Consider the following 12,031-nt stretch of genomic DNA (forward strand, 5'->3'; position numbering starts at 1 on the left):
ATAAATCCATCAATCCAATTTTTTTTCTTGTGTGTGTTTACATATGTATAATTTTACATATAAGTTTAGTGCCTTTAGGAAACAGCTTGCTGATCTTGTGTAGCTAGTGTGTGCTCTTGTAGCTGTCTTTAATTTTGTCTTTTTTATTTTATTTAGCATAGTCATGATCTTATGACTGTGATGTTCCAGTAAATGTAATGCTCGTATGGCAGAGACGCTGAAAATGCTGCAGTTCAACCTTGCACAATTGGCTTTAACTGCAGTTTGTTTGGCCGAAATCCTTCTGTTTGGTTTGAGTTTTTTCTTTGTTTTGTTAACTTTTAAAAATCAATATGGCATTTTATTTTGTTCTTGTGTTGTTGGCTATGCATCTTAGAGGAAAAATGTTAATTAAGCAAACTTCTCAGTTTTTTTTTTTTTTTTCCTCTTCTCCAATTATCCTGTAGGGAATTCACAGTATGGCCAACAGCAAGATGCTTACCAAGGACCACCTCCCCAGCAGGGATATCCAGCCCAGCAGCAGCAGTACCCAGGGCAGCAGGGCTACCCAGGACAGCAGCAGGGCTATGGTAATGGCTTACTGCAGTTTATTCTTGTCACCAAAAAATGTGATGATTACTCTTTCATAATACAGAAGTGGATATTTAATGTTTATTTTTCTAAGAATTATTTTTGAAAATTCACAGTTTTAGCTTAGCTTGTTACTGGAGTGTTTATATTTAAAGTGTTGTTCTTACACTAGTAATCCATTTAAAAAGAAACATAAACTAGAGATGGTTCATTGACCAAAGGTATGTAGTCACTCAAAATGAAATCCTTAATGAATTCTTAAACCTATTTGGCATCCACAACCAGCCAGTAGCTTTGTATGTGCTTGGAAAACTGATGAGTTGGGTGATAATTAACAACATCTACATAATCTGCTTGGCAAATTTGTTTCTAAAACTAATGACTGTTACCATGAAAAGTAACATTGATCTTTTAGTGTACAAGGGAGATCTATTTGGAACGCGTAAAGAAAATGTCTTTGCCATCCTCTGTTAAAATAGCAGTTTACACATTCATAGGAGTATATTTATTGCAGGTATGTATCTTACACTTTGGGAGAAGTATAGCCATCTTTTCTTATTATATACTCACTATGATGTCTACTAGTTGGCTGTCTGACTGTGAGATAGGAAGGGGGGGAATAATACAGACCTGATGTCTCAGTCTTAAATTTTCGGCTTCTATAATAACTATTTTAGATATAGGAAAATATGATTCCTACGATAGGAGAAGTAGCTGCTTAATCTGACATCATCTTTTGCTAACATGGCCTCTTTTTTAACATTAGTAATGTCTTATTATTTTTATTCATTGGTTTAAACTCTGCTGTTATTATGGGCACCTCTTTCCACCTGTGATAGCAAATCTAAGAACCAGGATCAGGCTGAAATTCTCTTGCATCTTCAACAGAAGCACTGGAATTCAGCCAGGTATTGGGTGTCAGGAATTTTCCCCAAAATGATCAGTTCTGGTTCCCAAATTCCAGCTATGACTTTAGAAATACTCCATGCATTTCTTGTCTTTACAAAGGGACTTTCTTGCTCCTCTCAAATGGCATTTCCACTTCATGACCATTAAATATTTGTACATTGAATAAATAGAGTATTCTGGTTTTATTGTGTTTGCATGAAAACAAATATTATGTGGATCAGTCAGGTAAGTTTATTGATTTAAGAGAAATATTATTTTCAGTGGAAAGAGAGAGTAAAAGAAATTTAGTGATTTTGGCTTAAGTAGTTAAATGCTGTTTTGTCAGACATCGTTGGGCACCCTAAAGGAGACGTTCCCATTTTGCTTATCTGTAGGTTTCAGCTGTCAGACTTGCTTCTAATAAAAAATACAGTTTTAATAATTGGATGCATAATAACTAAATAAACAAAATAATAGACTGGTGGAATTTAAGCTTGAAAATTTCTTGTTCTCTTTGACATCTTTCTCTGCAGTGTTTTTTATGACAGGATTTGAATGGCTGTGATAGAAAATATTTAAGTATCAAAGCTTTTCAGCTTATGCTTTATAAAGCATTCTTTACAATAGACAGGAGTAGAGTTTATGAAATAGACGTATTTGTTTGGCAAGCCAAATTAGTCCCTTGTCATCTCTGGAAGTTGAAATCATTCATTTATATGGGTTAAGTATTAAAGGTGATGGGTACAGAGAGTGTAACTTTTGAATCATGTTTTTTCCACATACAGCCTGTGGCTTTTCAAGTCTTCTTTAGTTTCTGTTTGAAAATATTGTGATAATGAGTTTGTCAGTGCAGAACATAAAGCTTTCTTTTGGTGATTGCAAATACAAATCTAGAAATTACATGTAAAATCATTCTTTGTGATTCTTTTAGTGATTGCAAGTATAAATCTTAGAGTTATACAGCTGTAACTATCACTGATTTCCAAACTTTATTCAGAAATTACTTCAGTATTTCAATTTGAGTCTGCTTCTTGCCTTTTCTTTCCACCGCTTGCTTATTATACTGGTTAACTTCCTACTAGAGGTATAGATGAATTTCCTTAACATCATGGAGTTAACTTGCTTTACAACTCCTGAGTCTCTTTTACTCATTTTGACATATAAAATCTTAATGGCTAACACGTAGCACAATAGTTATACTGAATCAGAGCATATTGGTACATGGTAGTGTCCTTAACAGTATTTTTACTTCTTATAACTTTTGGAATGTATTTCAACACGCATTTGAGAAAAATCGAGATACCAGACTGCAAGGGAATATGGTAACATCTAATCTTAAACCGCTTCTGGAATTCTAGGGACTTACTGTATTTTCTCCTGGGCTTTTGTGTGTGCCGATTATTTTACAGGTCCTTCGCAGGGTGGTCCAGGTCCTCAGTACCCTAACTACCCACAGGGGCAAGGGCAGCAGTATGGAGGTTACAGACCAGCCCAGCCTGGGCCACCCCAGCCCCCGCAGCAGAGGCCTTACGGGTATGACCAGGTGAGTTACCCGGGTGGCCGGGACTGCCCTGTTGTTTGCTCACTCTCGACTAGGTTGCACGTTTCTCAGCTGAAGATTCATTTTTCCCGCCTCTTGTTTATAGTGTTAACCGAAAAAAAGTGGTTACTTACTCTTGAGTCTTCTTCATAGAACGCTGACACAGTTAATCATCGTTGCTGTAGCCTGCAAAACATGGCGTATCTCTAAGCGCCAGCATTCGTTCATGTTTGTTCATTCATAGTCTCTCCCTGGGCTTTACCCCCTAGGCATACTTCCCTTCGCTATCCCAAACATTATTCCGTGTTCTGAAGCCCTTAATTTCTCTGATGTCCCTCACGTTTATTGTTCAAGACTCTGCTTTGACCTATTGAAATGTGGAGTCCATCTGAGGCAGTGCTCTTCCTGGCTCTCGTCTTCACTCCAGCATATTCACCCTACTCCCCTCACATGCACGATATCCCTTCTCTTTAAACTCATACTCACCACCTGTCTCTGTTGCCTCCTTCCATACACATATCCATTATCTCAGATATTAATCATCTTTCTTTCTCCCCTGTTATCTTTCCTTCTACTACCTTCCGACATCTATAAGTGTGTCTCGTCCTAAGATGACTATATTCTCTTGAACCTCGTGTTACCTTCTTTTCATCAGTAAATTTCTCAGACTTAATAATCTGTGCCACAGTCATTGTTCTGTGAATCTTCTCATACATACTCTAAATTATTATTAAAATGATTTATTATGTTGGCAGGTTTTTTTAAATTGACTTCAGGTTTGTCTGATGACTTTCTAGTGAGGAGAATCTGATCTCTTCACTGCTTAAGCTACCTAAAATAGGTTACTTTTTAATGTTAGGGTTCCAGGACCAGTGGGGATGATCTGGTTTGAGAAACAACGTGTATGCAGTGCTGATTAGACTCTAAGGCATAAGCAGCTCTCTCATCGAAGCTCTCTCAAGTCTACAACCCCCTGTACTGACACGTTCTAGTTAAGTGGAAAATATAAAAGAGATATAAGAGGCTTAAAAGTATGGACAGGACTTCCCTGGTGGCACAGTGGTTAAGAATCTGCCTGCCAGTGCAGGGGACACGGGTTTGAGCCCTGGTCCTGGAAGATCCCACATGCTGCAGAGCAGCTAAGCCCGTGCACCACAGTTGCTGAGCCTGTGTGCTGCAACTACTGAAGCCCACACGCCTAGAGCCTGTGCTCCGCAACAAGAGAAGCCACTGCAATGAGAAGCCCACCCACCGTAATGAAGAGTAGCCCCCGCTCGCCACAACTAGAGAAAGCCCGCGCATAGCAACGGAGACCCAACGCAGCCAAACATAAATTAATTAATTAATTAAAAAAAAAGAAGTATGGACAGATAAGTAATACTAAAAAAAATACACTAGAACTAAATCAAAGGAGTAGGCAGAAGTTTTATCTAAATTTTAAAAGTAAAATAAGTGTTGACTAGTGAGTATCTAAGGACAAGATCCCTGAGCAGATAAACTGTAGGCTCCTTCACATCCACAGGTTAACTGCTGAAAAGTGGTCCTTTACTCCCTAATTCAACAAATATTTATTAATTTTCTGTGTGTGCTGGATACTATATTATGTCCTAGATGAGTAAAACAGACCTGGTCTTTATGGCTTATGGAGCAACTATCTGGATCTTCCTTGACTTCACTTTAGCATTTGACACCTGTTCCTGTCTTCATTCTTAAGTGGTCTTCTTTAGCTTCTATATTACTGTACTATTTTGTTCCTCTTACATTTTCAGTGATTCCTTCTTTATTTTTTACTTGTTTCTCATCTTTCTTTTCCCCAGATATCAATCCTTGGCTTAGTGTTTTTCGCAGTCTGTATATTCACCCTGTCTTACATTTTCAGTATCCTTAGCCTACTCTTCTCAACCCAACTTCAGCTCCATTTTTCCAGCTGTGAGCAGAACATCTCTCTTTGGATGTCTTGTCATTTTCCTCAGCTTCATCATTTTCTCTCTAAATCAGCATATTTCTAAGTCTCCTAAACTTAACATCATTCCTTAAGCAAATGTTTCTCGAGCAACATTTATATGCCAAGTACCTAAGATGGGGCTATATTGGGAAATAAGATCGACATGGACTCTGCCTTTGTGAACTTAAGTCTAGGTGGGAACAGACAAGTAAGCAGATGATACGATATAGTGTGAGAAGTACTTGGATGAGGAAAGGCAAGATTTTTGTGGAAGGGAGCTCCTAACCCAGACATGTGTTCCTTGGGAAGTATTATATAAGTGCGAGAGCCCAAGGATGAGTAGGTATTAGCCAGCTGGTTGTGGAGGAGAGAAGGATATTCTGGTCAGAAAGAAGTGCACTCACAAAGGACTCGTGTTAAGATGTGTGGCTCAGTAAAGCAGGAGTGTGGGGAAGAAGAGGCAAGAGTGGAGGTGAATTGGGGCCAGATTAGGAGGGCTCTTGTAAGCCGTGTTGGGGAGCTTGGGCTTTATCCTGATAACAGTGTGGAGCCTTTAAAGTGTTTTAAATGATGTATCTAAAGTATATAGCAGTGGCTGGCATATATAATAGATATATAATATGTTTCTTCTTTTATCATGATAATTATTCCACCCTTTAAAGTCCTCAGGAATTTGGGGACTATACAGTAGAAAAAGACCCGTGATGTTGGGGTAGTTGCCAGCCACATCTTCTTCCCCATTAGAAAAGGCTATGAGGAGGGGACCATTCTAGCTACTCTAGTGTTAGTAGCCTCCCCACATCTTATCTCATGGATTCCCCCAACCCAAACACCTGTTGGTTTCTTCGTTTTAGGGAAAGTTGTTCAACTCTTCAAGATAGTTAAGGCAATGGAAAAGAAATCTAATTATAGTGGTGTTTAGGCAGGTGACTCTTGTGGCAGTATGCAGGATGAATTAAAAGAGGGGCATTGAGAGAGAATCCTGTTAGGGGCTGTGCCCCCACCCCCACCCCCACCCCCACCCGGGTCAGTCTTTCCATCTCCATGAACAGCAGCTCAGTTTTCCACTTCCTCAGACGGAAAACCCGGAGTCATCCTTGACTCCCTTCTTTTTGCAAATCAAACATCTAGTCAGCCAGCAAATCTCATCACCTCTTCCTTCAAAATACATGCCGTATCTATAGTCATTTTTCACAACTTCCTGCCCTTACCCAAGTCACAGTCATAACTCTCACTCATCTGGACTGTTGCACTGTCCTCCTTCCTGGTCTTCCTGCTTTCCTCCTGGCTCCTCTACAGGATGTGCTCCTCACAGGACCTAGATTGATCTTTTAAAAACGTCAGTCCAATTAGGCCACCCCTCCGCGCATAACTGTGTGGCGACTTCATTCCCGCCCAGAGTAATATAATGGCCTAGAAGGCCATGCTCAGCTCATGTCCCCAGCCCCTACCCCACCACCTCACCTCTGTATTTATAGCCGCCTTCATTCATTCTGCTTCAGTCACACTGGCCTGTTTCCAGCATGTTTCTCCCTCAGAACCTTTGTATTTACCGCTCCCTCTTCTGTTGTGTCTTTATTTGCAGTCAGTTCAAAATATTTTCTGATTTCGCTTTTGATTTCATCTTTGACCCAAGAGTTATTCAGAAGTGTATATAGTTTTTGAATATTTGGGGACTTTCCAGATAGTTTTCAGTTACTGATTTCCCATTTAATTTCATCATCTTGATAGAACATACTTGGTATGACTTGAATTCTTCTGCATTTATTGAGACTTCTTTTATGGCTCAGAATATGGTCTGTGGGGATGTTCTGTAAATGTCAATTAGATCAAGCCGCTTGATAGTGGTGTTCAAGTCTCCTATGACTTAGCTGATTTTCTGTTCTGTTAGTTATTGAGAAAGGGATATTAAATATTAAATCTCTGGCTATATCTGTGTGTTTGTCTATATTTTCTTGCAGTTCTATTCATTTTTGCTTCATGTATTTTAATGTGACTTTTTAAAAAAAATATTTTATTTATTTATTTGGTTGCATTGGGTCTTCATTGCTGCGCACAGACTCTCTCCAGTTGCAGGGGCTGCTCTTCGCTGCGGTACAGGGGCTTCTCATTGCGGTGACCTCTCTTGTTGCAGAGCATGGGCTCTAGGTGTGTGGGCTTCAGCAGTTGTGGCGCATGGGCTCAGTAGGTATGGCTCGCGGGCTGTAGAGCGCAGGCTCAGTAGTTGTGGCGCACGGGCTTAGTTGCTCCACGGCATGTGGAATCTTCCCAGACCAGGGCTCCAACCCGTGTCTCCTGCATTGGCAGGTGGATTCTTAACCACTGCACCACCAGGGAAGTCCCAATGCTACATTTTTAAGGTGCATATGCTTTAGAGATTTTTATGTCTTGATTAATTTTCTCCTGTATCATTATGTAATAACTTTCTTTATCCCTGGTAATATTCTTTGCTCTGAAATATGTTTAATAGTAATATCGTTTTCTTTGGATTAGTACTAGAATGATAATATATTTTTAATCTTTTATTAACACATTTGTATTTTTATGTTTAAGTTGTTTCATGAAGGCAGTGTATAATTAGGACTTGCGTTTTTTTGTTTTTTACCCAATCTTTCTCTGCCTTTTTTTTTTTTTTTTTTTTTTTGCGGTATGCCGGCCTCTCACCGTCGCGGCCCCTCCTGCTGCAGAGCACAGGCTCTGGACGCACAGGCCCAGCGGCCATGGCTCACGGGCCCAGCCGCTCCGCGGCATGTGGGATCCTCCTGGACCGGGGCACGAACCCGTGTCCCCTGCATCGGCAGGCGGACTCCCAACCACTGTGCCACTAGGGAAGCCCATACCTCTGCCTTTCAATGGAGGGGGTTTGAACATTATGTTTAATGTGAATATGGATAATGGTTAAGTCTGTCATCTTGATATTTTTTCCTATTTGTCCCTTCTGTTCTTTGTCCTTTTTCCTCATTTTCTTATTTTAAATTTTTTTCTGTTTTTAAAAAATGGTTTTTATTAAGATATAATTCACATACTATTCATCATTTTAAGATGTACCATTCTTTTTTTTTTTTTTTAAAGTATGTTTATTTCCCTCCAAACACCCAGCCCTAGGAAATAGCTGATTTACTTTTTGTCTGTATGGAATTTCCTATTCTGAGCATTTAGGCTAAGTGGAGTCATGCATATGTGGTGTTTGTGATTGGCTGCTCTCACTTAGTATAATGTTTTCAGGGTTCATCCATATTGTATCATGTATCAGTACCTTTAAGTGATATTATACCACTTCATATAAAGTATAATAGTTTACTTTCATTTCTTCTCAACCTTTGTGTTATTGTTATAATTTCCACTTCTACATATGTTACAAACCCCATAGTATGTGGAATTAGTTTTGTTTAAAATATCAATTATCCTTTAAAGATACTTAAATGATAAGAAAAGAGTCACATATTTACTAATGTACTTACTGTTTCTTGTACTTTTCATTCTATGATAAATCCATATTTCCATCTGGTATCATTTTCTTTTGCCAGAAGGATTTCCTTTTAACAGTTCTTGTAATGCAGGTCTTCTGGTGATAAACTGTTAGTGTATTTTGTTTTTTTCTGACTGTTCTTAAGATTTTTCCCCTTATCAAATTATTTGAGTGTTTTCTTATGCTTGGGGTTTGTATAGTTTCTTGAATTTGTGACTTTATGGTTTTCATCAAATTTGGAAAAATTCTGACCAAAATTTTGACCAAATATTTTTCCTTTCTCTACACCTGTACCCCTATCTCTCTTCCCCAGACTCCAGTTACATGTGTATTTGACCGCTTAGAGTTGTGCCATAATTCAGTGTTTATTTAATTTTTAAGTCTTTTTTTTCTCTCTGTTTCATTTTGGGTAGTTTCTGTAGCTGTGTTTTGAAGTTCAATAATCTTATCTTGCTTATTGTCTTACCAGCTTTTAATCCACTCCCAGATGTGTCTCATTGCAGACATTGTATTTTTCATCTCCAGGTGTTTGATATGGGTCTTTTTCATATCTTCCATGTCTCTGCCTAAAGTTTTGAACATGAGGAATACAAGTACGTTAACTGCTTTAATATCCTTTTCTGGTAATTCTAACATCTGGGCCAGTTTTGATCTACTGTTTTTTTTCCCTCCTCGCTTTGGGTCATATTTTCCTCATCCTTTCCATGTGCAATGATCTTTGATTAAACGCCAGAAATTGCAAATATTACTTTTGTGTTGTTGAGTGATGGATATATTTGTATTCCTACAAACATTCTTGAGTTCTGTTTTGGGATGCAGTTTAGTAATTTGAAAACAGCTTGATCTTTTGGGGATTGCTTTGAAGATTTGTTAGGCAGGACCAGACAGTGTTTAGTCCTGGGCTAAATATCCCCACTAGTAAGATAAGACCCTTTTGGGTACTCAACCCAGTGCCCTGGAATTATGAGGTTTTCCACTCTGGCTGGTGGGAATAAACACTATTTCCATTCCTCTGTGAGTGCAGGAATTGTTTCCTCTAATCCGTTGGGGTGTTTCTTTCCTTGGACTTGGGTATTTTCGTTGCATGCATTTGCATATCAGTGCTATGCTGAATACTCAAGAGGTTTCCTCTGCAGATCTCCACAGTGCATTTCTTTTCTCTGTGCATTTTTTTGCTCTTTGGTACTATGGCTTGTGAACTCTAGCTCCTTTTTTTCTCTTCAGACTCTAAGCTTTATCTTCTTACCTCAGACCCAGCCTTACTTCCTCTCCATATGCTGCAGTGTGGAAACTCTCAGTGCAGTAAGATGCAGTTATCAGAGTGCTCGCCTCATTTGTTTCCCATTTCTCACAGATTGCTGTTCTTTATTACCTTCTGTCCCGTGTCCTGAATACAAGTATTTCATATATTTTTTGTAGTTTTGGGGGTTTTTTTTGGCCACGTTGGGTCTTCATTGCTGCGCATGGGCTTTCTTCTAGTTGCGGCGAGCAGGGGCTACTCTTTGTTGCGGTGCGCGGGCTTCTCATTGTGGTGGCTTCTCTTGCTGCAGAGCATGAGCTCTAGGCGCATGGGCTTCTATAGTTGTAGCATGCGGGTTCAGTAGTTGTGGCTCACGGGCTCTAGAGCGCAGGCTCAGTAGTTGTGGCGCACAGGCACAAGGTAGCATGTGGGATCTTCCCGGACCAGGGCTCGAACCCGTGTCCCCTTCATTGGCAGTAGGATTCTTAACCACTGTGCCACCAGGGAAGCCCTGGGGTGTTTTTCAGGCTGGAGTATAAATCTGTCTTGACCAGAAACCTACTTAATTTTTAAAAAATAGACTTTTTTTCCAGCAGTTTTACGTTCACAGCAAAATTGAGAAGAAAGTACAGAGAGTTTCCATTTACTCCCTACCCCTACACATACATAGCCTACTCCATTATCAGCATCCCACACCCTAGTGGTACATCTGTTATAATCAATAAACCTACCACCCCAGGTCCATAATTTACATTAGATTCACTCTTGGTGTTGTACAGTCTGTGCATTTTGACAAATATATAATGACCTGTATCCACCATTATAATATCATACAGAAGAGTTTCATTTCCTTAAAAATCCTCTGTGCTCCCCTTATTCATCCCTCTATCCTTCCTACTGATCTGCATAGTTTGCCTTTTCCAGAATGTCATGCACTTGGAATCATGTGCATGACAAAATTGGCTTTTCACTTAATAATATGCATTTAAAGTCTTCTCAAGACTTGATAAAGTGTTTCTTTTTAGCCCTGGATAGTAGCCTGTTGTCTGGATATACCATTCATTTACTGAAAGACATCTTGGTTGCTTTCAAGTTTTGGCAATTATGAATGAAACTGCTATAAACTTCCATGAGCAGGTTTTTGTGTGAACATAAAAAATTTCAACTCATTTGGATAAATGCCAAGGAGTGAGCATGATTTTTGGATTATATGGTAATAGTATATTTAGTTTTGTAAGAAACTGCCATACTGTCTTGCGTAGTGGCTGTACCGTATTGTATTCTCACCGGCAATGAATGAGAGTTCCTGTTAACTCCACATCCTCATCAGCATTTGCTGTTATCAGTGTTCAGAATTTTGGCCATTCCAGTAAGTTTATGGGGTATCTCGTTGTTGTTTTACTTTGCATTTCCCCAGTGACATGTGATGTAGATACCTTTTCAGTATGCTCACTTGCCATCTTTATATCTTCTTCAGTGAGGCGTCTGTTCAGGTCTTTGGCCCATTTTTTGATAGGGTTGTTCATTTTCTTATTGTTGAGTTGTAAGAGTTCTTTGCATAGTTTAGGTAACAGTCCTTATCAGTCGTGTCTTTTGCAAATACTGCCTTGTCGTCTTGGCTTGTCTTCTCATTTTTTTGACATTGTCTTTCTCAGAGTAGAAGATTTCAATTTTAATGAAGTCCAGTTTATCAGTTATTTCTTTCATGGATCACGCCTTTGGTGATGTATCTGTAAAGTCACTCCAAAACTAAAGGTCATCTACATTTTTTTTCATGTTATCTTCTAGGAGTTTTATAGTTTTCTACTTTACATTTAGGTAAATGTCCTATCTGAGTTTATGTTCTGAATGAAGAAAATCTTAATTGTTAAGATTTGTGTCTAAATTTCATTTTTTTGTACACGGATATCCAGTTGTTCTAGCACCATTTGTTGACAAGACTATCTCTGCACTATTGTATTACCTTTGCTCCTTTGCCAAAGATCAGTTGACTATATTTATGTGGGTCTATTTCTGGGCTCTCTATTCGGTTCCATTGATCTATTTTTCTGTTCTTTCATCAGTATCACATTGTCTTGATTGCTGTAGCTTTATACTAAGTCTTGCAGTTGAATATTGTCATTCCTCTGACTTTGTTCTTCTCCTCCAATATTGTATGGGTATTCTGGGTCTTCTGCCTCTCCATATAATTTTAGAATTACTTTTTCAATATCCAGAAATAACTTGCTTGCTGGGATTTTGATTGGGATTGTGTTGAATCTTTAGATCAAGTTGGGAAGAACTGACGTCGCAACAATATTGATTTTTCTATCCATGAACATGGAACATCTCTGCATTTATTTAGTTCTTTGATTTCTTTCATTACTTTTTTAGTTTTTC

At 38.9% G+C, this 12,031-nt stretch overlaps 1 protein-coding gene across 2 annotated transcripts in view; it reads left to right on the forward strand.

Annotated features, from left to right (window-relative positions):
* The window catches only part of SS18 (SS18 subunit of BAF chromatin remodeling complex), a 76,384-nt gene that overhangs the window by 58,476 nt on the left and 5,877 nt on the right, over positions 1 to 12,031 (forward strand). For both annotated transcript variants that reach the window (XM_029216798.1, XM_029216797.1), the window contains 2 exons: positions 447 to 569; positions 2,868 to 3,001. In XM_029216798.1, coding sequence (XP_029072631.1) covers positions 447 to 569; positions 2,868 to 3,001 — 257 coding nt within the window. The remainder of the gene's footprint in view (positions 1 to 446; positions 570 to 2,867; positions 3,002 to 12,031) is intronic.

The sequence above is a fragment of the Monodon monoceros genome, unplaced genomic scaffold, assembly GCF_005190385.1.
Source record: "Monodon monoceros isolate NGI ecotype Baffin Bay Population unplaced genomic scaffold, NGI_Narwhal_1 Super_Scaffold_1, whole genome shotgun sequence".
Classification (NCBI taxonomy): Eukaryota; Metazoa; Chordata; class Mammalia; order Artiodactyla; family Monodontidae; genus Monodon; species Monodon monoceros.